At 40.6% G+C, this 26,520-nt stretch overlaps 1 protein-coding gene across 3 annotated transcripts in view; it reads left to right on the top strand.

Annotated features, from left to right (window-relative positions):
- The first annotated feature begins 5,391 nt into the window (after positions 1-5,391).
- Positions 5,392-26,520, top strand: part of LOC104598970 (BTB/POZ domain-containing protein) — a 34,636-nt gene continuing 13,507 nt past the window's right edge. The window contains exons 1-2 of one of the 3 annotated variants that reach the window (XM_088902145.1): positions 5,652-5,763; positions 5,974-6,065. In XM_088902145.1, coding sequence (XP_088758271.1) covers positions 6,043-6,065 — 23 coding nt within the window. In that variant the 5' untranslated portion in view covers positions 5,652-5,763; positions 5,974-6,042. Of the gene's footprint in view, positions 5,764-5,973; positions 6,066-26,520 lie in introns of all 3 variants that reach the window. The other 2 variants (XM_010261299.3, XM_010261300.3) reach the window with 2 other exon arrangements.

The raw sequence follows: 26,520 nt of genomic DNA, 5'->3' as shown, positions 1-26,520 counted from the left end.
GAGGTTCCGCCTCCCTAACGAGTACTCGTATAGTCTTCCCACCGGCAACTTCCCATGTGAGCACGGTCCTAACAAGATTGTGATCTTTAGGGAGCAACTGATAGCCAGGCTCAGACTTCCACTTCACCCTTTGATCGTTGAGGTGTTGGTACACTTTAACATCACCCTGGACCAACTCCACCCGAACTCCATACGGAATGTGGTGGGGTCCATTTCTCTTTGCTTTGACCGTTCCCTCTCCATAGATTTAGATGTTCTTAGTACAATTTTGGCTATAAAGAAGATCGCTTCGAGCGCTCTCCCCGAGCATATGTGGTCCTACTACCTGTCCCCCTGCCCGGGTTTCAAACTCATGCACAAGCTCCCGAGCAAAGTCCCAGCTTGGAAGTGGGACTACTTCGTAGTCCGGAGCAGTACGGGGTGGCCCTTCCCCACTGATTGGAGGATAGCTGTTCAAGACCCTGCTGTCATCCTGGACGGGAAGACCAAGAAGGAGCTCCAGTCACTGGCTTAGCTCGGGTTGCATTATAAAGACTTCACTTATGAGGAGAAGCTCGTCCAAGCGGGCTTGAGTCCGGGTAGGTTTTCCCCACTTCGGCTTTCCGCTCATATATTTGCTTCAGGTTGCTAATGTCGTGTTTCACCGCAGGTCCCATGGACGCGGAGAAAATAGACAATCAGAGGCTCTTCCACCAGATGAAGAGGAAGAAACGCGTGGCAAAGAAGGCGCGCGTTGGGTCGCCGCAAGCTTCAGCCGAGCCTCGACTTCCGCAGACTTTTGCCTCGGGGCCCGAGGTGGCAGCCGCGCCCTTCATCGACTTGGAAGAGGGGGTTGTGCCTAAGGGGCTCGAGGTGATGGCGGAACCTACCGTTAAGCCCGCTGAGCCTGCTGCCGAGCCCACTAGACTTGCCAGAGCCAGAGAAAGCATTGCCGAGGCCAACGCTGCTGCTGCCGGGGCTCATTCTGCCGAAGCTGCAGCCGAGGTCTCCGAGAGTTCTACTAATGATGTGGAGATGACGGCTTCTAGCTCGGAGGGTCAGGGGAGCCAAACCGTCCTGAACCCCAAGTGCAGCCTAAAGAAGAGTAGGCTGGCTGCATACCCGGGGGAGGTCAGCGAGTGGGCCGAACTCACTCCTGGTCAGCTCAACGCCCGAGCTACCACTCATACTATGGTGGTGAGTAGACCTATTCATGGGCCGGCTCGGGCCAGGCCGGGCCCGGCCCGACCAACGGGCTTACAACTTGGGCCCGAGCCCAGCCTTAATAAAAAGCCCAAAGCCCGAGCCGGAAGCCCGACCTAATAAAAAAAATTAGATATTTTCCCTATTCAATAATCAATATAAACAAGAATTTATTTACATTAAAAAAATATATAAATTCAAAATTTATTTATATTAAAAAAATAATATAAAGAAGGGAAAGAGGATGTGGAGAAGAAGAATTCGGTTGGAAAAAGAAGGGAAAGAGGTGAAAAAAAGAGGGGTATTCAACTAGGGTTTTTAGGTTTAGTTATAGTTCGGGCCGGGCCGGGCTATTTTGGCAAATCCCGAGCTCGGCTCGAATTTATTGCGGGTCGGGCTTTTTGGCCCGAGGTTAAGCCCGTGGGCCTATATAGGTGTTCAAGCCCGGCCCGTGGGCCTATATAATTATTTTTTTTATTTTTAATTATAACATCAAGGTTTGATACATTTGACTCGAAAAAATGTTGAATTGTTGACTTTCCACCAAACAGGAAAACTACTATATTTTTTTGGGTTAGTTTTAAATTTATATTTTATTTTTTATCACCAATAAAACTAATTATTCATTGTCACACTTATTTTTCTTTAGTATGGTTCATTAATATAGATTCAATGAGTGAATAGAGTTAATATCCTAAATATAAGACTTAATTGGAGGGGACAATGAGGATAAATGTAATAGTTTAAATTACATTTTGTACCCTCAAAATTAAAGGGGGCCTAATTTAAAATAGGGGTATTCCATTAAAAAATATGAGTCAATGAATGTTTATGGAAGTTAATACCTTAATTGAGGATGGAAATGGATCACATTCGAATCGGGGTATACTTGAATATGCTCTAATAAATTGTAGATTTGATCTGATTCGATCGGATCTAAAAAATATTGATTTGAATTCAATTTCGATAAATGGTATTAGATGTCCGAATACGATTTGTTCCGATTTAATTTTAAAAGATGAAAAATTATTGAAATAAAAACAAATAAATATAACAATTTAAATAAAGAAAAACAAAAGTAAAAGTAATTTCAACTATTTTCATAATATATATACATGTTTTATAAAAAATCACAAAAATACGATATAAATAGATAAATAACATATATATGTTATATATAGGATTGGACTCATTCGGATCGGATTGGGGTGATTCGATTTTGATCCATTTTTTTAATCAAATATGACTAGAAAAATCCAAAATAGATATCTAAATCTGACAAATAGGATCGGACTTTGGGTCATATTAGGTCATGAACTGATCCATTTGCATCCTCTACTTAAAAAAATAAAAATAATGAGAGGGATTTGAACTTTGAATGATGAGCAAAATGGTTATTCCAATTACATTTTAGTCATTGCAATTAGATAGGAACCTGGGGTATTTTAGTTAAACAAAAGTTACACCCACAATGTACGTATGTATGTATGTATGCATATATATTTACATAAAATGCATACACACATGTGTAATTTTAGAGTGGGTTCATTGACTACCCTGAGCTCGAGCCCAACTTGAGTGCATCAAATTACAACATGGGTTGGACTCGGGTTGGGGAAGACCAGGCTTGACCTCGGGCTTGGACCTTAGCCCCAAATATTAGGATTGGGTTTGGATTGACCATAAACCCAGCCAAGCTTGTGTGACTTGCACCCCTAATAAAGCTTGAATCAACAAATGCTTTGTCAAACAAAACAAATCATCAATCATCATCGCCATTTAAACCTTATCAATTATATGCGGTCCTCTATATGAATACTTTTTCACCATTATTCCATTTTTTGATGTAAAACTTTGTTATTTCAAAATATGGGAAATGTAAAGCGTATTAGAGAAACAATTTTAAGAAACGTATTGAGATATGCTTTCGATACGCATGGATACAAATGGAAATAAATATATGTATGGATACACTATGAAACTTGTATAAATCCTAAAAAACTACAATTAGCGACAATTATGAAATTTATATGACTATAAATACATTATTTAAACATAAAAAACTATACTTTAATGGTTTATCTAAAGTGTGAAATATTGGGACACAATTAAGAAAATTATGGAATAGCTAAATGTGCATATATATCTTAATTTTTAAAACTCTAAATTACCCTTTATGTTATTTTATGAGACCATTTGTCCATTTAAGTTATTTTTCTCTCATTCATAACTCTCATAAATGCTCCACTTAAATAAATGATTTCAACTAAGTTATTGAAAATGCATCCAGAATATTCAATTTTATCAACATCCTGTGAGTGATTTGTGCTTTAGAATAGTTATTTGGTGAATCCATATCGTCGGAAAGACATGATAACAGAAAGGCTTTAACCTATGAACAACCCGGGATGAATTTACTTTAATTCTGTTGGTTTGTGTCCAATCCAAAAGTAGAAGAAGATAAATAATAAAAATAAGAATAGACCATGTGCACTTTTGTAAATTTATCCAACACCATGATGTTAGTTTAATAGAGTTGGACTTAAATGTATATTTCTAAAAGTTCAGGTATTAAAGTGACATATTTAAAAAATCAGGCCCTAAAGTGAGACTATCCCCAAAGTAGGATATCTCTTAGACTACCCCTAAAGTACTAGGGTATTTATATGAAGTTTAATCAAATTTTATCAACATCATTGGAGCAATTTGTGTTTTGGAATAGTTATTTTACATGTTTGTTGTTAGCTCATAGAATTTAAGACGGGCAATTTAATAAATTTACTTTCACCATCAACCCCTTTTAATACATAAAGGAGTTTAGGGACAAAGTGCTAGAATTTGGAAGTTTTGACTTTTGAGAGGTGTTTGTCATAAAAGAAAGTGCAGGGGGCTACCGGAATTTGTTTGGTAGTGCTTGTTTGATAAAAAAAGTGTTCATCAAAATAAGCACTCACGGAGTGTTTGGTGGGAAGGCTTTTATTTAAAATAGGGATAGTATAGATATTTTCAAATGATGCGGTGGGCCAATATGGGCTAGAAAGGAAACGACACTTACAAACACTTCAAATTAAGCTGAAACATTGAGCTTCTTGAACAATTGCTTATTTTCAAGCAGCACTCATGCAGGCTTATTTCTCAATAACAAATAAGTGTTTATTGGTATAGTTTTGACCCAAAAATAAGTTATTCCAATAAGCAATTTCAAACATGAGCTTAATTGCTACTAGTGATGTAAACGGATTGGATTGGATTCGAATCAATGTATATCCAAATCTGATTCGCTAGTATAAATCTCATTTATGATCGAATTTCAAAAAGGTTGAATTCAAATCCATTAAGGATGTTAGATATCAGAACCTAATTCAATCCAATTTAATTTATTTAAAATTTAACAAATTATTAAAAAAAACATAACAGTTTATATAAACAAAACCAAAAAAAGCAAATTTAAACTATTTTTATCATTATATATACATGCTTTTTATAAAAATATAAATAACGCTGCTGCTTTATTTAATTGAATACAATTACGCGGTGTGATAAAAAAATCAATTAGGAGGGTATCCGAATCAAAACAAAATAGGATCCGATTCGAATTCGGATCAAGCCGTCATCCGATCTATTTGCATCCTAACCCCAAACTCAAGCACTCTCTCACTGTATCGTCACAAGACACAAAAGGCCGATTCCAAGAGAACAGAGCACTGTTCTATCACAAGACTCCCATAACCGAGTCCGGATCTGCTGCGCTTGTTTGGGCCGGACTTATCGTGCATCCGCATTAAGTTTGCGACACGTGTTTCACTCCACCTGTGACTATATTACCTGGTATTTGGTTACACGTGTAGTACATAGAAATTCAGTCCAAACTCCAAACAAATGCAGCAGATCCCGACTACCTATAATTGGATTATACGCGAGAGAATCATTGGATCGATTCAATACGCTTTTTCTTCACGTGAAAGTACTAAAATACCGTGGATTTTTCAGTCAGGTGGAATGCTAATCCTAATTTCGCAACGGGAATTAGAGATCTACTCTCGCTAATGTATGTACATGTGTCCGTTCTAAGGGTATTTATGTCTTTACGCACAAAGGCATTTAGTGATCATAACTTCCATCGACACGTGTAGGCGCAAGAGTGAGAATTAAGATCTCCGATTCTCGTCGCGAGAGTAGAGTTAGCATTTCCCGACAGACAACAAGAAAGAAAAGACGTAGAAAATATCTCCAATAAATAATCCTCTCTCTCTCTCTCTCGGGGTGGTTCGATAATGGCTCTGCCATAAATCATAACAACAAGCGGAAGGGAAGAATGGTGACGAGAGATATGGAAGCTCAATACCCTAAGCCACGTTCATACGGAAGTACCGTGAAAATGGCGATCTCTCAGCCTCAACAGTCCGATAACGATCGGAGCAGCGGCGAATTACGAGCCCTAGACTGCAACCTTGCTTCTCTCTGCGATCACATTCAGATGGAGGGTCTTAACTCCGGGGCTTTCTCCGACATTGTTGTTCAGGCAATGGGATCTACTTATCGTCTTCATCGGTTAATCCTCTCTCGCAGTTCATATTTCAGGTTGCCTTTCCACTTGTTTTCTCTTGATTTGCTTATAAAATTCATTTTATTATTTTATATTTGATTTCTTTCAATACCACATATATTTTATTTTTTATTGCTAATCCTATAAAGATCACGATTTCCATAATTTCTAAAGGAATTGTTTGGTTTAAAGATAACGCTGCTGCTTTTTTCCTATATTTTGATGCATATTCCTTGGAAACTAAGGACCAGAAACATTGGAGCACATTTTGAGTTGAGGCTTAGCAAGTAGCAACATTTATTTGAGGAAATGACATGACTGGACTGGACAATTGTCTGTGAGTGTACTGGTTTCCTTTCCCGGATATGAGATGCTAGTAGTCTTTATAGGATTGTCTGTTCAGACTTTGTACTCAAAGTGATATAATGAAGAAAAGAAGCGGTTGCCATTGTTATAATTTCATCCATTGTCAAACCCTTTGTTTGATTTGAAGAACCATACGTGGGCTTCATTTTTTCCCTTTTGACAAACAAAGAAAAGATTTTTGTTATGAACTACTACCTTCTACACCCAAAATAGCTTGCCAATTAAATACGGAGATCCCTTGGTTAAAACTACTAAGCTCTTCCAAGGACAAAGCACAACTCATAAGGAAAGCCAAGCCTTCTCTCTTCCTTAACAATTTTACCTTTTCCTTATTTTGTTTTGTTTTTTTTTTTCTTTTTCAGGATCATAATATTTTTTTTCCCTTTTTCCCGTTCTATATGGTTCAACAGATCACAAAAAGGAACCATGCTCTTGAGAATAGAGTCCCATGTTGCCTGTTACGATAGAAATGGAGTAGTAATCAAGTAGGGACAAGTTTATCTTTTTTGTTAAATGATGAATTTCATTAAATGCAAATGGAAGAAGAGGGGGAGGTTCCCTTAAAGGTGAATCAAGTATTAAAGGATGACTAAGGGGTTGGATTTGTGGTTTTTTTTGTGTTTCATCTGGTTCATGAACACAACCAGCGTTCACTGGTATGAGAACCAGCAACCCATGGTTTGAGAACCAGCAAAATGACCTTTTTTTGAACACAACTTTTATAGCCTTCTCAACTAGGAAACATGGTTCACTAACGTAAACATGACACGGCAGCTATAGGGTGTTTCTGACACACTTTATTAAGGTGATTCTGCCACCCAAAGATAAGTAATTCTTCTTCCAAGAAGCCAGCCTTTTTGTGAATCTATCAACTATATGGCTCTAAAAGCTGTTGTTTCCCGGATTGTCCCCTAAAGGCATCCCCAAATACTTCAAAGGCCACTGTGAAACCGCACACCCCAAAATTGAATAATGGCAAGTCTCCAAACAACCTAAAATCCACTTACACCATTTCTCCCCAAAGCCAAAGCACTCCATCACTTGCATTAAGAAAGACCAATCGATCATGTCATAAGCTTTCTCCAAGTCCAGCTTACACACTATCCCTTTCTTCCTTCTTCTCTTTAAATCCTTTACACTTTCATTTGCAACTAGAATTTGATCAACAATTTGCTTCTTACCCACAAGCGCCACTTGATTCTGTGAGGTTATGCTTAGTAGCACCTCTTTGATTCTTCGAAACAAGACCTTAGCAACAATTTTATACAAGCTATTCACTAAATTGATAGGTCTAAAGTCTCTAGGGTGGCTTGCTCCAACTTTCTTTGGGAGTAATGCAATAAAAGTTGAGTTCAACCCTGGATTTATTACCCCCCTTTCGAAGAATTCATTAAACACCTTAATAATGTCCTGTTTCAATTCATAAAAAAAAAAATTCCTGTTTCAAGATCTCCAACAATCTTGATAAAAAGCCATTGTAAAACCATCCGACCCTGGTGCCGTAGATCTGTCCATTGTAAAAACTGCCTCCCTTATTTCCTCCTCCTCAAACCTCCTTTCTAACCACCCCTTATTCTCCTATGAAAGCTTAGGCCACACTAGACCTTCCACCCAAATATTCTGATTGAAAGGTCTTCTAAAAATTGATTTGAAATACTCCACAAAAGCCCTAGCAATCTCATCCTGTTGAGTAAGAGTCACCCTTCTAAAAATTGACTTTAGTGTTTTTTCCTTTTCTTTTTCCTTTTCTTGAGGTCCTTTGTTGCTCTTGGAAGACAAGTGTGTTTGTCTTCCTCTTGTAAATCTTCTATTGATGATTTAATGAAAGTGTTATTTATAAAAAAAAAAGTTCTTCCTCCTTCCATTAGCCATTGCATGAAAGAACTTAGTATTTCTATCTCCTTCTTTCACCCACTTGTGCCTAGACTTTTGCCTCTAATGTACCTATTCTTGATAAAGAATGTCCTCTAGGTGCTTCCTAAGCTCCCACCTTTCTTGTTTTTCTCTCTCCTCGAAGGTGCCCCCCAATTCTTTAGCATCCAGCTCCTCAATTCTACAAAACACTTCTTGTTTTCTTTCCCCTATCCTGCAAAACTGAAGGGTGTTCCATTCTTTTATCTTTATTTTTAGTTCCTTCAATTTCTAGTGGAATTTCATACCCTCCCAGTTAACCCTTGGACTACTACCATGCTGCCAAGACTTAATCAACTCAATAAAACCAGGGTGGGACAACCACATGTTCTCGAACTTGAAGGGTGTGGGTCCTCTACTACTCACCTCCTCTCTCAATAGAGTGATAGGCCAATGGTTAGAAGTTAGTCTAGGCATAACCCTCGAAGTAAGCACCCCTCCAGTGTTCCTCCTAGTTGTTGTGAACAGAAATCTATCCAAGCCACACTCGACAATGTTCCTGTCAGTCGATCTACTTGGCAGTTCCAGAGCCGAAGTAACATCCTCCACCATATAATCAATATCAAATAAAATACTAGTGTTGAGCAAATCTTCTTCCAGAAGAACCACTTTTTTTTTTTGATCAATAACACTTTCATTAATTCATCAGTAGAAAATTTACAAGTGGAAGACAAACACACTTATCTTCCAAGAGTCACAAAGAGCTTCAAGAAAGGAAAAAAGAAAATACAAAGACACTAACGTTACAGCTTAGCCCAAAACAATGAATCCCTTTCTGCCCCTTGTTTAGCTAAACCGTCAGCTGGGGAATTAGCAGATCTTTTAATCCAACATGTCTTAACTTCCATCTCCCGCACCATCCACTTGAATTTCCTCTTCTCATTATTATACTTCCATAAATCATTTTTATCTTTAGTCAGCCACCCTATCACCACCTCTAAATCCCCTTCAATTATAAGTTTCTTGATGTTCAATTCCTTAGCTTTCCGGACTCCTTCCATAACTGCACAGATCTCAGCTCTAAGGGAGTCACCCACTCCAATTGGGCCTGAAAACATAGCAGAGATGACCCCATTTTCATCCCTAAAAACACCCCTGATCCCCGATTGTCCCGGGTTTCCCCTACTACATCCATCAAAGTTTAATTTCAAGAATCCACTAGGTGGGGGGGTCCAAGCCACACTCATTACTGACTTGGTCTGCGTGCAATTTGCAATTTCACTCCACTTCCTCAACATGTCATCCATAGTGTAATCTGTGAATATTTGCAAAGATTTCAGCCACTGATATTTCCAAATATTTCCAGAAGAACCACTTCCATCGTCTCTTCCAATCTATCTCCCTTTGACCCAGTCATTGGAGAACCTTCCTCATTGTCTGATGACTCGCAATCAATCCAGCCACCGTCTTGCACATCCCCCTGTTCTTTGTGCATCCTATCTTATCTTGGGTTTGGACGATCTGAACTTGCCCTCCCTGTTTTCATTTCTTTGACAGGTCTCAATGACACCCACTGAAGGCTTGCTTTGGACGACTTGCTTGAGTCTCTAATCAGCTGGGTCTTTTTTGTGGAAGAAGATAGACCCAAGTTTTTGTCCATTGTCCCCCCTACATGCTCGACCCTCACGTGACTATCAAATGACTCACATGAGGCCTCCACCCGGTTCAACTTCTTGGTCTGACTAGTTTGATTCCAGTTTGGTTCAACTTTGCTCCTTTCTCCAACTCGCCCTTGGTCCAAGTTCCTTTTTACTACATTGGCAAAAGAGGGCCCCACCATTTGGTCCTTAAAATTAGAGTTTTTTGAATTGTTTACTTTGTCTAGATCCCTGCCTAATACTTTGTTGCTGCATGACTGTTCCTTTCCCCGAAATGGATCGCCCACTTTTCCTTTATGCCTCATAATATCCTAGTCTCCATGTCATCATCATCTCCCTCCTTCGAGCAAAGACTCCACAGTGTCGCTTTGACTTCTGTTAGAACCCAAGTTTTCCTCCGCAGTTCATCAGAGAAAATGGCCACCACCCGAGGGACATCTTTCAACTTCATCGCCCACACCTTCACTTGAACAACTCGCAAACTGCTGAAGCTACAGTCCACCAACAGTCCCCCCATTGCAGAAATGATCCTCTGATCTCCACAACCGTCCTCCAGAAATTAAACGGCAACCCATCTAACTTTAAGTTAAAACTCCCCACAAATATGTCTTGCCCGTTGCAGGACATGTGCCAGTCTTCAATGACAATCAGACCTGCCTGGGTTTCAACTGATGTGAATTCAATCTTCTTGCCCCCTGTATCTAGAATGGCTCTGTTGTCACTAAAAGGTACTAGCATTGCAGAGGAAGAAAGGCTAAACTTCCTCGCTATTTCATCCATCACCGGTTGCCAGTCACTGATCTTCTTACCGGCGATTAAAACATTTATGTTCTTCCATATCCCTTTATCCACTTCCATTTCCAACTTTTGCATTTTCTGTGAGCAGGACAATGTAGGTTTCAGCTTTTGTTCTGCCTCTCCCTTTTGACACATTGGCTCTCCATTGTTCCTTCTTTCTAGATGTAAATCAGTCCTCTAAAGCTGATGTAAACTTGGAAAAATTAGAGAGAAAAAGAGGAAGAAAAGAAGAGAACAGCAGTACAAGAGAAAGAAGATGGAGAAAAGAGGAGGAGGAAGAAGAAGAGTTCGAATATCTCTTCCCTCCCTTCTCTAATCCTTTTACTAAACTTCAATCTTAACATAATTACAAGTATACCCTTAAGTGGGCGGCCAACTAGGCAGTAACATAAGGAGAACTAGTAAAAAGAAATAATGGACCCATTAAGATAGGCCCATTAGCTAACAAATAAATAAAACATACTACAAGAAAAGATACCAGGGCCCATTCGGCCCAGTCTCTTTACACTCCCCCTCAAGCTGAGCATAGATGTCAATTTTTCCCGGCTTGCTTATATAGTGTGTTAGCTTCCCTCTCGGAACTCCCTTGGTCAAAATATCAGCCAACTGCTCTTCTGAGGTGATGAATGGCAAACAAACTTCTCCTGAGGAAACTCTTTCCCGTATAAAATGTTTATCAACCTCAATGTGCTTAGTTCAATCATGTTGAACAGGATTATGTGCGATATTGATAGTTGCTTGGTTGTCATAGTAGAGCATCATAGGCTTCTCATAGTCAACCCCCAATTCTTCTAAAAGGGATCGTAGCCACAATAATTCTGACACACCGTGTGCCATAGCCCTATATTCTACTTCAACAAAGGATCTGGCAACTACAAATTGTTTCTTACTCCTTCATGAAACAATATTCCCTGCCACCAAAGCACAATAACCTGAGGTGGATCTCCTATCATCAATACATCCTGCCCAATCAACATCAGTGTATGCTTCCAACTTCATGTGTCCATGTTTGGCAAATAGAATACCTTTCCCTGGAGTACATTTCGAGTAACACAGAACTCTTTCTGCAGCAGCTAAATGAGTATCCCTAGGAGAATGCATAAATTGACTAATAACACTCACTGCATAGGAAATTTTCGGTCGAGTCATGCAAAGATATAACAACTTCCCAAGTAGTCTCTGAAACACTCCCTTATCAGATAAAAGTTCACCATCTATAGTAGAAAGCTTATGATTGGGATCAATAGGAGTGGAGGATGGTTTAGCACCAAGTTTACCAGTCTCAGCAAGGAGGTCAAGGACATGTTTGTGTTGAGAAATGAAGGTATCAACCTTAGATCTAGCAACTTCAATGCCCAAAAAGTATCGGAGATCTCCTAAATCCTTGATCTCAAATTCAGAGTTAAGAAATCTTTTTGTTTATTGACCACTAGGGTGTCATTACCCGTGACCACAATATCGTCAACATAAACTAACAGAAATGTCACCAGAGAACCACTTCTTTTCGAGAACAAGGAATGACTAGATTAAGTTTGTGTGTAACCAAAGGGGACAAGAGCGACCTTGAACCTCTCACACCAAGCTCGAGGAGACTGTTTGAGACCATAAATGGATTTCTGCAGTTTACACACATTCCCCTGCATTTCCTTTCCATACACCCCTAGAGGCAAAGACATATAGACCTCTTCATGTAGATCAACATTCAATAAGGCATTTTTAACATCAAACTAGTGGAGAGGCCAATCAAAAGTAGCAGCTAGAGATAACAAAACTCGGACTGAGGTCATCTTAGCCATAGGAGCAAATGTCTCAAGATAGTCAATACCATATATTCGAGTGTAACCTTTAGCAACCGGCCTAGCCTTAAACCTCTTAATAGAGCCATCAGAGTGATATTTAATGGCAAATACCCATTTACAACCCATTGGTTCCTTCCCTTCAGGCAAGTCAACAATATCCCAAGTATGGTTCTTATGCAAAGCATTTAGTTCAGCCATCATAGCATCCCTCCATTCAGGTTTAGATAAGGCTTCTGGTACAGACTTGGGTATTACATGGGAAGAAACAAAAGCAAGAAAAGAGTAGTAGGTAGGAGATAGAAGACTATAAGACGTGTTTGGAGATACAATGGGCTGTAAACTTCCTCTTGCCCTTGCGGAGAGCAATAGGAAGATCAATGTCTGGGAAAGAAGTAGATGGATCAGAGAAAGGCCGACCTGTTACCTCAGTAATGATGGGAGGAGCAAGAGGCTCTTCTGTAGGAGTGGAAACAACTTGCTCATGTATGAATCTATGCCTTTGGTACCACCTTTGAAGAACAGGATGAGAAAGAATTACAGGAGGATGAGGTGGAGGAGGAACAGGAATATTGGAGGTAGGCCCAGTGGGAGAAGTGGACACCTCATGAGATGACTCAAAAGGAACAAAAAGAGGAATTGTTGGAGACATAGCAAAGGGTTCCTCAGGTTTCTCCCCCTCAGGAGGAATACTAAAGAAAGGAGTAGACTCAGCAAATGTGACATCCCGAGATACAAAGCGAGTGCCATTAACTGGATCAAAACAACAATACTCCTTCTGTGTGGGGGCATATCCTAGGAAAACATACTTATGAGCCTTAGGTTCAAATTTGTGTCTTTGATGGCTGTGAACATGCACATAGCAAGTGCACCAAAAAACACAGAGAGGAAGAGAGAAGAGATCCTTATTCGGAAAGAGAAGGCTAAAGTGGGTTTTGAAGCCAAAAACCCGGGAAGGCATACAGTTAATAAAAAAGGTAGCAGTAAGGACAACATCTCTCCAAAATTTTATAGGAACATGGGATGCAAAAAGGAGGGATTTGGCAACTTCAACCACATGCCGGTTCTTCCTTTCCGCCACTCCATTCTGTTGTGGAGCGTAGGAACAAGAATTTTGATGAATAACCCCAAAAGTTTCAAGATAGGTTGAGAGGGTTTTCTCAAAATACTTCTTAGCATTATCAGAACGGAATATTTTGATCCGGGTGTTAAACTGGGTAAGAATGAGTTCATGAAATTTTTGCACAATAGTTGGTACTTCATCCCTGGATTTCATGAGATAAATCCAAGTGTAACGAGAGTAATCATCAATAAAAAGGATAAAGTACCTGTAACCCTCCAATGAGTGGGAAAGAAGGTTATGCTATAATTCATGGATTTAGTTAAGCTACCAACAGATAAAAGATTTGTATTAAGTTTAGGGACATGAAGGACATATAATAAATAATGGGTGTCAGAGGTCTTTATATCTCCTTTGTCAGAAATGGGAGCAAGAGACCCATCAGCAGGGGATATTTTCTCTTTACTAGAGAGAAGGTGGTATGAACATAAAAGGTTAGACAAGCTAGTCATATGGTTTGATGCACCAAAATCAATGATCCAAGGGATTTAATGATTACCTGAAACTGAAGCATGGTTTGCAAAAGCACGAATACCTGAGTGAGCAAATGCTGATGATGATGATGATGTATTGCCTAAAGAGTGAGATGTAGAAACAGTAGCCTCCAAGTGATTTAACAGCGTTCCATACTTTTCAAATTCTGCTTTCATTGCTGCCAACTGTTCAATGGTCAACTTCTCTTCACTCTCCTTACTTCCTCCTTTTGGTACTGTGGCAACATTAGCTGTTTTAAGCTTTCCTGTTTGACTACCCTTCTTAAAATTGTTGTTATTCTTAAACTGATCAGGAAGAAGATCAGGATGAAGCTTCCAGCAAGTGTCCTTCGTATGCCTCGGTTTCTTGCAATATTCACATACCCGCTCCTTCTTCTCAGTTGGACTCTTAGGCTTTATTCCAGCATGTGCAAAGTGTTCTGTAGGTGGACTTTGTAACTGAATCTATCGCCTACTCTTCTCACTACTCACCATAGCATATGCTTGGGCAAGAGTAACCTCATTTTTGACTAGAATATTTTGCCTAATGATGTCAAACTCAGGGTTGAGTCCAGTAAGAAATTCAAAAACCCTGTTTCTTTCCACCAACTTCCTAAACATTTCTACATCATCCTTACTCTCCCATACAACTGTTTCCATAACATCAATTTCCTGCCATAAGGATTTTAGTATAGAATAGTAGATTGCCACACTCTTCTCCCCCTGTCTTAGGTTCTTCACATCACTTTTCAGCTTGTAGACTCTAGCCACATTCAACTTCTGTGAATAAGTTTTAGTAACACTATCCCAAATCTCCTTGGCCGAGGACATCTAGAGATAGTGCTGACTTATATGAGGCTGCATAGAGTTGACCAACCATCCTATGACAGTATAGTTCTCCTGCATCCATTTCTCAAATTCAGGGTTTGTCTCTTCGGGTTTCACTTTACTGCCTGTGAGGTACCCTAATTTTCCTCTACTACAGACATAAATCCTTATAGACTGTGCCCAAGCAAGATAATTTGTCCCATCTAGCTTGATTGTGGTCACACTAGTCAAAACGGAATCCACCGAGCCAAGCCCGAAAACCGGCACCTGCTTGAACTCACTTCCGTATTGCTCCATTAATCAAACGAAAATAAAAAAATCAGAAATTTGGTCTTTATAAACTTACTTGAAGTCAAACTAGTACCCAGATGCTTGAAAACTAGGGTAAACTAGGGTTTCATTGTGTCCGGCTGTTGGGGAGAAAGAGAGAAGATGCAGCTGCTCCTACCAGAGCTTCCCAATCTCTTCCAAACCTGAACCACCCTCTTTTAGAAGTCAAAAGACACCTCCCAAGCACAGAGCGCCACACCCAAAGCTTCCCTTTTACCTGTAACTTCGAAAATCTCTTATCGGCTAGGGTTTTGGGCAGAAACAGTACAACACCACTTCTTGGCAATATCCGGCCAGATTTAAACTCTCCAAACCCTCTACCAACTAGGCAAAAGTTCCTTTGAACTATAGAGAACCTATCTCTCCATACACTCTCTTAATCGAAGGGTGTATGGGAAAAGAGAAAGAAGAAAAGAAGGAAGAAAGAAACCTGCTCTAATACCAAGATGTAAATCAGTCCTCTAAAACTGATGTAAACTTGGAAAAATTAGAGAGAAAAAGAGGAAGAAAAAAAGAGAACAGCAGTACAAGGGAAAGAAGGTGGAGAAAAGAGGAGGAAGAAGAAGAGTTCGAATATCTCTTCCTCCCTTCTCTAATTCTTTTACTAAACTTCAATCTTAACATAATTACAAGTATACCCTTAAGTGGGTGGCCAGGTAGGCAGTAACATAAGGAGAACTAGCAAAAAGAAATAACAGGCCCATTAGCTAACAGATAAATAAAACATACTACAATAAAAGATACTAGGGCCCATTTGGCCCAGTCTCTTTACATTTCTCCAGTAGGGTTTTTTGTACCCCATTCTCAGTCTTCTCTGTTAAAACCAGATATTCCTGTAACTTCCCTGCGAAAAGTCCCCATCCATTCTTTTTGGTTCCTTCTGGGATGCAAACTATTTTCTTCTTGCCTCCCCCGAACCACTCTGTAATTATTATGTACCGCCCTTTCTTGTTATTTCTTAGTTCTGCTACAAATCTCTTCCTCTCTAACCTCAGTTGACCCTTCCAACCATTTTCTTTGTTCGTATATGTTGCTCCATCTACGAATCCTTTCACCCAAACCACTATGTCCCTGAACAGATAAATAGTCTTTTTTTTTTCTCTTCCCTAATCTTCAAACAAACTTGTCTGTTGCTTCTGCAGTCCTCAAACACAAACTTCTTCGCCTTGAATTCCATCTCTCTTCTCCATCTCGCAGCTGGCTTGAAACCTCCTCTCTTCTCCATCTTTTTCCAATGGATGGCTTCACGTGGGGATATGTAACTTAAACAAAACAGACAAAACACAACTTAGTAAATAAGAGATAAAAGACTAAAGGAATCCTGTTTAGCTGACTCTCAGCATATCCCACATTTGAAACCTGTCATCAACCAATACACTGTGTTGTTTGATGGTGCTAGAGTTTGTTCGGGTCATCCTGGCTGGAGTGTCTACCCAGTTGCCCAATACTGTTGTCATTGAAGGAGGGATTGCTTTCTTGATCAATACGTCATAAGACTTCTTTTTAATCAAATATATGATAAACCAGCTTTAAAATGATCCGGTCAACTAAAACATTTCCAATATGCAAGGGGAAGTAGGGTTCACTCCCTGTGGAGTATGGAGGCAGGGGAACTCAGCTAATAGGGCCAAGTCTCCTTTGAAGGAGGATGGTTGAAAAGTTAACTAGAAAGGAAGAAATTTAGCCAGATTACTGATTTCTTTCTGTGCTCAATTACTTCTCCAAGGTTAACCAATGGATTGAAGAGTGCCAGTGGTATAAGTTTTCATTTTGTACTGGACACAAGTGCATCATACATCATTTGTCACACATCTAGAAGGTTTTCTGACATGAAAGACCCAACTGAACTAACAAAATTACTTCTCCAATGTTAACCAATGAATTGAAGAGTGCCAGTGGTATAAGTTTTCATTTTGTACTGGACACAAGTGCATCGTGCAGCCTTTGTCACACATCTAGAAGGTTTTCTGACATGAAAGACCCAACTGAACTGACACAATATTCCACTTGGCTGGTGTATAATGTATTCATATCCAACACAAATAAAAAAACCTCTAGCATTCCTCCAGAAAGTTTGAATGGAAAAGTATCACTCTAGCATTCCTCCAAAAAGAGAAGAAAATGGAAACATTCTAGCTTTGTACTCAGGTCCTATTAGCATGGAGATGTGGTGAGATCAGAATTATTGGCAATGGAGTAGAGAAAGCTAAAGAAATGGGGATTACTAAGCTGATTATTAAAGGTGATTCAAAAGTAGTTGTGGGCTGGTTGAAAAAGGAGAAGGAATCATATGGCAATTAAGGAATGAATTCAGGAGATTCAAGCAGATTTTTAAAGATATGATGATCCAAATAAGATGGATTAGGAGGTCTGCAAACAGTTTGGCTGATGGTCTGGCAAAGCAAGGAATTCAAAGACAACCTATGTTCTGGGCAGCTCTGTAAATAGTGAATAGTTTCTGGGTGGGCTTTGGTTTTTTTTGATGAATTGGGTGGGCTTTGTTTTTGTGCTCACAACTCTTTGTTGTATCTCTATTTTTAATCTAATGTGTCAATTTTGTGTTGCTGATAAAAAAATGTTTTTTTTTGATGAATGCAATTATGGAAAAGATTGAAATTTGAGGTTTCGGCGTATTAGGCACTACAGATCAGATTCTTTGGAAATTGGCCCCTAGCCATTTTTAAATGTACATGAAAAGAATGCAAGGCATATTTCTGAAGATAAGCTTAAGATTTTGAAGTAATGGAGGGATCAAGATAATGTAACTTCTTTGACATGGGTAATCCTAACTAATTTAAAGATGTAAAAACTGACTGCTATGCTTTTGGTAACAAGGATGCCATATGATAAGCTGCACTGCAAAACTGATCTTCTTCGAGGGAGCTCTTCCTCCTAAGAAAGAAGATAAGAAGAAAAAAAGGAATTCTGGTAATGTTTCTGCCCTTCCTCGGAACTTCTCAGAGATATTTATACTACTGCACCTCATGCATAACAACCTGATTTACCCGCACGGGGGCGGGGGGGGGGGGGATTAGTTATGCTGATGTGTCCTGGAGCACCCCCACGAGATATTTTTGGTAGACTGCCTGGCTGAACCCCCAAAACCTGAGATGGCTGAATCGGGGTTCTATCAGTCCCACCCCCCTTAGGAACTGAAGCTGAAGTTGGGATACATCTTCCCAAGTGGCGTCCTCTAGAGGGTGGTTCATCCAATTGACCAGAACTTGCTTGATCAGTCTAGCACCTGATTTCACCCACCTGAAGTCACTGATGGAATGGGGTTCTATAATGGTGGTTCCATCTTCAAAGAACTGGGGTATACTGGAGCTGACCTTAGCTGTTGAAGATAAGCAAGGCTTCAACAAGCTGACATGAAATACAGGGTGTAATTTGGAGTCGGGAGGTAGATCCAGTCAACAAGCCACCTGTCCTATCCGCTCAAGCACCTTAAAGGGCCCAAAGTACTGGGGTGCCAGCTTCTGCCAAGTGCGCTGAGCTAGGGATGTCTGTCTATATGGCTGGAGTTTAAGGTAAACCAAGTCCCCTACTTGGAATGCCAACTCCCTATGTTTCTGGTGATAATATAACTTCATTCTCTGTTGAGCCTTCTGCAGGTGGAGTTTAAGATCCTTCAACACCTCGTCTCTTGAAGTTAATTGTTCTTCCACTTCAGCAACAGCTGTGGGTCCTTTCTCATAAGGCAATACAGCTAGTGGGTCATGCCCATACATGATCCTGAAGGGGGTGGTCCCTGTTGACACTTGGTATGAGGTGTTGTACTAGAACTCGGCCAAGGGCAGCCACAGTGCCCATTGTTTAGGCCTGTCACCAGTGAGGCAGCGTAGTTAAGTCTCCAAACAGCGATTGAGAACCTCAAATTGTCCATCCGTTTGAGGATGGTTGCTAGTTGTGTGCAACATCTTAACTCCTTGGGTTTGGAAGTAAGTCTCCCAAAAGTGGCTCATAAATAGAGGATCTCTGTCAGTTAGTATAGTGTTTGGGGTACCATGTAATTTTGTTATTTCCTGGACATAGGCTCTAGCCACTGTGACTGCTGTATATGGATGTGGTAGAGCTATGAAATGGGCATATTTGCTCAACCAGTCAACCACAACCAGTATTACTGACTTCTCAGACTTCTCATGAGACTTGGGTAACCCGGTGATGAAGTCCATGGTCATGTCATTCCATACCTTTTCTGGTATTGGTAAGGGCTGAAGCAAACCTGTTGGAACTTGTGTACTGTACTTCTGCTGTTGACATGTGGAACAATTAGCAACATACTCCTTGATCATGTCTCTCATCCCTTTCCAGTAATAATGTTTGAATACCCGCTCGTATGTGCACAGAACCCCAGAATGACCTCCCACAACTGAATCATGAAACATACGGAGCAATTCCCCATAATACACTAATGGGTTTGCCACCACTTGTCTCCCGTTGTAAAACAAGGTGGAATCAACCACTGAATACCCAGGGACTGATGTTGGATCTTGCTGCCACTTGGACCTGATTTGTGTGAGGGTTGAATTAGGTTGAGCATCTGCTTTCAACTGTTCCAGAAGCTGGTAATGAGGTTGAGAAACCCCCAGCAGATGCAATTCTTCAGCTCTGGAGAGAGTGTCTGCAACAGTGTTGGAGGAACTGGGCTTGTACTCAATGTGGAAGTCATACCCCAACAACTTGTAGGCCCAATGTTGCTGTTCTGGGCTAACTCCCTGGTCCAATAAGTGACAGATGCATGTGGTCAGTTCGAACAGTGAACCTCCTTCCCAATAAATAGGCCTGCCATTTTTGAATGGCTAGTGTGATGGTCATGAGCTCCTTCTCATAAGTGGGCTTGGACTGAGCCTGTGGTGACAGAGCCTTGCTGAAGTAGGCTATGGGCTGGCCTTGTTGCATCAGCACAACCCCAATACCGCGGCCTGAAGCATCTGTTTCCACAACAAATTCCTTTGAAAAGTCAGGTAAAGCCAAAGAGGGAGGGGCTGGCACTGCCTGTTTGAGGGCCAGGAATGCCTGTTCAGCCTTATCATCCCACTCGAAAGAGTTTTTCTTTAGCAATTGAGTTAGGAGGCGGCCACAACTCCATACTCCTTAATAAACTGGTGGTAGTACCCAGTTAAACCCAAGAAGCCACATAAGGCCTTCTGAGAAGTGGGACGAGCCCATTTCAGGCCTTCTGAGAAGTGGGACGAGCCCATCCAGCATGCAACTAACTTTTTCTGGGTCTGGATACACCTTCCCTCCTGCAATGATTAGGTAGTGTACCTTGGTCTGCCCAAAGGAGCATTTAGTTGGCTTAGCATAAAGCCGGTGTTCCCACAGAATGCTTAGGGTGCTGTGAGGATGATCCATGTGAGCTGGCCACGATGGACTATTAACCAAGATATCATCAAAAAGACCAAAATGAAATGGCACAAGTAAGTTTTAAAGACATTATTCATAAGCCTCTGAAAAGTTAATGGAGCATTGGTTAAGCCAAATGGCATAACCAAAAACTCATACTGACCATCTGAAGTTCTGAATGCTGTTTTGTGAATGTCATGAGGGTGTACTCGTATCTGGTGATAACCCGATCTTAAGTCCAGCTTTGAAAAGAATACCACCTGTCCCAGTTCATCAAATAACTCTTCGATGATAAGGATGGTAAAACCTATCCTTCACGGTGTTGTGATTTAAAGTCCTATTATCAACACATAGTCATCAACACCCATCCTTCTTCTTCTTGACTAAAAGGATTGGTGATGAAAATGGACTGTTACAGGGCTGAATGAATTTCTATTCCAGCAACTCCTTCACCATTTCTATTTCTAGCCTCTGATAATGGGGGTAACGGAATGGTCTTACATTTGTGGGGGCAGCTCCCGGGTGAAGTACGATTTTGTGATCATGAGCCTGTTCCGGTGGTAGGGACTTGGGCTAACTCCTGGAGTAGTTGCTGTAGCTGAACTTGTCTAGCAACTGAATCTTCCCCATTATCCAGATATGTCAACATAGGTTCTGGGCCCATTTGGCCCAAGTGTATGAAAGTTGGAACGCCATAATTTTGACAACATTTCAGTATAGTCTTAGGGGAATCTATAGAGGTGGCCTTTGGTTCCAACCCTTGGAGCTGATAAGGCACTCATTCAATGGTGAGCTCCATGATGAGTCGGTTCCAATCACAAAACATGGGCCCCCATTGTTGCAGCCAGGGGATACCCAAAATAACATCTGTCCCGGAAAACCCTAGAGGGTGCAGGTCTGTGTAGAACAAACAACCCTGTATACGAAGCCCAACTTGGTTACAAAGTCTATCACACACAATCTTGTGACCATTAGCTACCTGTACTGCAAAAGGTCCAGTGGGCTCTACCACCAAGCCTAGTGTTGGAAAACGTGGGGTTACTGGTTCAGATCTGAAAATAGAATTGTATATATTCCTAGGATTGTGGAAGGATTGATTTAGAAAGTTTTTTCTTTCTATTTCTTTCTTTCTATTTTTGTACTTTCTATTTTCTCTTCTTTCTATTTTCTTTTCTTTCTATTTTCTTTTCTTTCTATTTTTCTTTCTTTCTATTTTTCTTTCTTTTTATTTATTGCAGCAGCTTACTGTATAAATATGCCCATTGGCAATAGAATGAAACTGAAGAAAACTGAAGAGAGGAGAGCTTGAGAGTTCAGCAATGAGGGTCTGAGAATGAGAGTTTCAAACCCAACCTCTCTCAGCACCCTAACACTCTTTTATTAAGATATATTTGAATAATTACAAGGAGGCCCTTAGTTGGGCAATAATTTACACAGAACTTAATATAAACAGGATGGGCCCAGAATAAGGCCCATTACAGAAAAGAAACATAAATAACAAGAAAGACTAAATAACCTATGGGCCATTCGGCCCATCTTCTCTACACTCCCCCTCAAGCTGAGCATAGATGTCAATCATGCCAAGCTTGCTGGTATCATGCTGAAGTTTTGCCTTGGGAATGCCTTTGGTGAGAAAATCTGCCAATTGTCCTTCAGATGTAATGAAAGGAAGACACGCTTCACCCGAAGAGACCCTTTCCCTAATGAAGTGTCGATCAACTTCAATATGCTTGGTTCTATCATGTTGCACTGGGTTGTGAGCAATGTTGATGGCAGCCTGATTATCACAGTACAACATCATTGGCTTGTTATATTCAACTCCAAGTTCTTCCATCAATGATTTTAGCCATAATAATTCAGAAACTCCATGTGCCATGGCCCTATATTCTGCTTCAGCCGAAGACCGAGCAACAATCAATTGTTTCTTGCTTCTCCAAGAAACAATATTACCAGCCACCAAGCTGCAATACCCAGAAGTAGATCTTCTGTCATCAATGTTTCCGGCCCAGTCAACATCGGTGTAGGCTTCAAGTTTCAGATGACCATGCTTGGTAAACAGAATACCCTTTCCTGGGGAGCCCTTCAAATAACATAGGATTCTCTCTACTGTTGCCATATGAGTGTCTTGGGGAGCATGCATGAATTGGCTAATGCAACTGACTGCATATGTAATATCTGGCCGAGTCATGCATAGGTACAAAAGTTTCCCAAGAAGTCTCTGAAAGATTCCTTTGTCTTCTAACAATGTCCCTTCTGAGGCTGAGAGTTTATGACTCATCAATAGGAGTAGCAACTAGTCTAGCACCCATCTTTCCATTCTCGGAGAGCAAGTCAAGAACATACTTCCTTTGGGAGATAAGAATCCCATCCTTGGATCGAGCCACTTCTATACCAAGAAAGTATCTCAAGTCCCCCAAATCTTTAATCTCAAACTCTGTATGGAGAAAAGATTTTAGATCATGAATTCCTGAAACATCATTACCAGTCATTACAATATCATCTACATACACAATGAGGTATACTGCCAGAGGTCCACTCCTCTTCACAAAAAAAGTATGATCGGACTGTGTCTGCACATAACCAAAGTTAACAAGTGCTGTTCTAAATCTCTCAAACCATGCTCTAGGGGACTGTTTCAGTCCATAAAGAGATTCCTTCAGCCTGCATACCTTCCCTTTCATATCAGTTCCATACATCCCTGGAGGAAGAGACATATAAACCTCCTCATGTAATTCACCATTCAAAAATGCATTCTTCACATCCAATTGATAAAGAGGCTAGTCAAATTGAGCAACTAAAGATAGAAGAACCCTCATAGATATCATCTTGGCAACAGGTGCAAAGGTCTCTAAATAATCAATCCCATATGTCTGTGTATAGTCTTTTGCAACCAGCCTGACCTTGTACCTTTCAATGGTGCCATCAGCTCGGTATTTGATAGTAAAGACCCACTTGCAACTGACTGGATCCTTCCCTTCAGGCAAATCCACCACTTCCCATGTGTCGTTCTTGTATAGGGCATCGATTTCAGATTTCATAGCATCCCTCCACTCTGGAATCTTAAGAGCTTCTGACACAGACCTGGGAATAGGATGAGAAGCAACAAAAGAGAGATAGGCAAAGTATGGAGGTGAAAGCAAACTGTAAGAAAGGTGCTTTGAAATGCAGTGTGCAATGCACTTCCGTTTTCCTTTCCTAACAGCAATGGGAATATCAAGGTCAGGGAAGGATGAATCCAAAGGTGCTAAAACAGTACCTGTTGTCTCTTCTGTGACTGGAAGTGTATGAGGCTCATGTGTTGTAGGAGAAACAACCTGCACATTTCTGGATCTTTGCCTTTGATACACCTTGGGATTGAGGATAGGACGAGGAGGTAGAGTATTGGGACAAGGAGAAGGAGACACATCAAGAGACTCAACAGGGACAGGAGAAGCAGACACATCAAGAGATTCAACAGGGACAGGAAGAGGAAGAGCAAACACCTGTGACAAATCCTCCCCCTGTGGACAATGTCCTTCTAGAGAGGAACCATAAAAGGGGGAAAACTCATCAAAGGTGACATCCATTGAGACATACCGATTGCTAGACTTTGGATCAAAACAACAATAACCCTTCTGTGTGGGGGAATAACCAAGGAAGATACACTTTTGAGCTTTGGGTTCAAATTTATGTCTTTGGACACTTGGAACATGTACATAACAGGTGCATTCAAAGACACGAATAGGAACAGGAAAAAGGTCATTGTCTGGATGAAGAAGATTGAAGGGAGACTTAAACCCTAAAACCCTGGATGGCATACGGTTTATAAGGTAGGTAGCAGTAAGAACGGCATCACCCCAAAACCTGGTAGGAACATGTGAGGCAAATAAGATACTTCTTGCAACTTCAACAATATGCCTGTTTTTCCTCTCAGCAACCCCATTCTGTTCTGGGGTCCTAGCACATGAACTTTGATGAATGACCCTCATGTTAGAGAGATAGCAGGATAGGTTTTTCTCAAAGTATTCTTTTGCATTGTTAGATCTGAAGATTTTAATCCTGGTATCAAATTGGGTTAGAACAAATTCATGGAACTGTCTTACAAGTCTTGGAACTTCATCACGGGATTTCATCAGGAATATCCAAGTGAACTAAGAAAAATCATTAATGAACAGGATAAAATATTTATAGCCACCCATGGAAAGTAAGTGGTAAGGCCCCCACACATCAGAGTGCACAATATTAAAAGGAAAGGAAGATCTTTTATTACTTAAAGGATAGTTGTTTCTACAATGCTTTGACAATTCACAAGACTCACAATGAAGACTAGACAAACTGATTCCCTTAAACAACTCAGGGAAAAGATGACTCAAGGCAGAAAAAGACAGATGACCAAAACGACGATGACACAACATAATCCGACTAACAAACTCTGAAGAAATGGATCCAAGAGCAGCATTCCCAAGATGATCAGTGCATTGTTCTGGGGTATCAAGCAAGTATATTCCGTTCGCCTCATGGCCACTCCCAATCACCTTCTGAGACTCCAGATTCTGAAAAACACAGTAGGAAGGAAAGAAGGTTACACAACAGTTTAGTGACTTGGTTAAACTGCTTACAGACAACAAATTTGTATTTAGTTTAGGTACATGAAGGGCAGAAGGTAGGAACAAGGAATCCGTAGCCTTGATGGTTCCCTTACCAGAGATAGGGGCAAGTGAACCATCAGCTAAATTGATTTTATCCCGTCCAGGAAGCAAGTCATATGAAACAAATAAGGTAGAGAGATTGGTCATATGGTCAGAAGCACCTGAGTCAATAATCCAAGGGATCTTGAGATTACCTGAAGTGGTAGCATGATTGGCAGAAGCCCTTATACCTGAATGAGTAAATGCTGAAGCAACAGAAGAATTGCCTGAAGGGTTGGAAGAAGAGGTCACATCACTCAGCTGGCTGATCATCTTCCCAAACTTTTCATATTCTGCTCTCATGGCTGCCAACTGTGTAGAAGCAGACATTTCTTCACTATCTGGCCCGACAACTACATTTGCACTTTCTGATCTTTTACTATCATGCCTTTTCTGAAACCGACTGGGAACAAGATTCGGATGTAATTTCCAGCACTTGTCTTTGGTGTGCTTCGGCTTCTTACAGTACTCACATATAACTTCTTTCTTTCCTATGCCACCAGAAGTTCCAGCATTCCCTTTGGGTTTAATCCCCAAATTGGCAAAGTGATCATTAATATCAGCCCCTTGAACCTGAACAGCCCTTCTGCTCTCTTCACTACTCACCAATGCATAAGCTTGTGACAAAGATACACATTCCTTGGAAAGAATATTCTGTTTTGTGATATCATATTCTGGGTTTAGTCCAATTAAAAACTCAAATACCCTGTTCCTTTCAACCAATTTTCTGTAGGTCTCTGCATCATTGGTGGTGTCCCAAGTTACAACTTCTATTAGGTCAATCTTTTGCCATAGGGACTTTAGGGTTGAGAAATATACAGCAAGAGGTTTCTCCCCTTGCCTTAAATTCTTTACATCACTTCTCAATTTATATGCCCGGGCCACATTGAGTTTTTGTGAATAGGTTTCCACAACACTGTCCCAAATTTCTTTTACTGAATTCATCCATAGGTAGTGTTGGCTGATTTATGGCTGCATTGAGTTCACAAGCCACCCAATGACAGTGTAATTTTCTTGCATCCATTTCTCGTAGGATGGATCATCTTCTGGGGGAGCCTTCTTACTCCCGGAAATGAATCCCCACTTTCCTCTACTACAAACATGAATCTTTACTGATTGTGACCATGCTAGATAATTAGTTCCATCGAGTTTAACTGTGGTCACAGTCAATAAGGAATCACTTGGAGTCCCCTGAACCAGTCCATATTCAGCACCATTTTTTGTTTTCAAACTCTGAGGAGTACATCATGTACACACTTTAAATATGATTTCAGAGACTTATACAAGTATACTGAATGAGGACAAGCAATAACAGAGTTCAACCGATCACAAGAAGACAATATTCTGAGTTCAGTCTTCAAGAAGTAATCAGAAACTCCTATGCACTGTGCACTCAGCCGAAGTACCTTTTCAAAGCTGTGCACTCAGCCAAGAAGAGTAAATACCAATCGGTATTGCTGAACAGGCCTTTTCGCAAACACAGTGTGGGCAATAGAGATAACCCCACTGTCAAGGAAGAGAAAAGACCCCAAAAACAGTTCGTACAAACCCCTAAA

Source organism: Nelumbo nucifera, chromosome 3, assembly GCF_055504915.1.
Source record: "Nelumbo nucifera cultivar China Antique chromosome 3, China Antique-T2T, whole genome shotgun sequence".
NCBI classification, from domain to species: domain Eukaryota; kingdom Viridiplantae; phylum Streptophyta; class Magnoliopsida; order Proteales; family Nelumbonaceae; genus Nelumbo; species Nelumbo nucifera.
The sequence above is the reverse complement of the archived record's forward strand: the minus strand, read 5'-3'. Positions and strand labels throughout refer to the sequence as shown.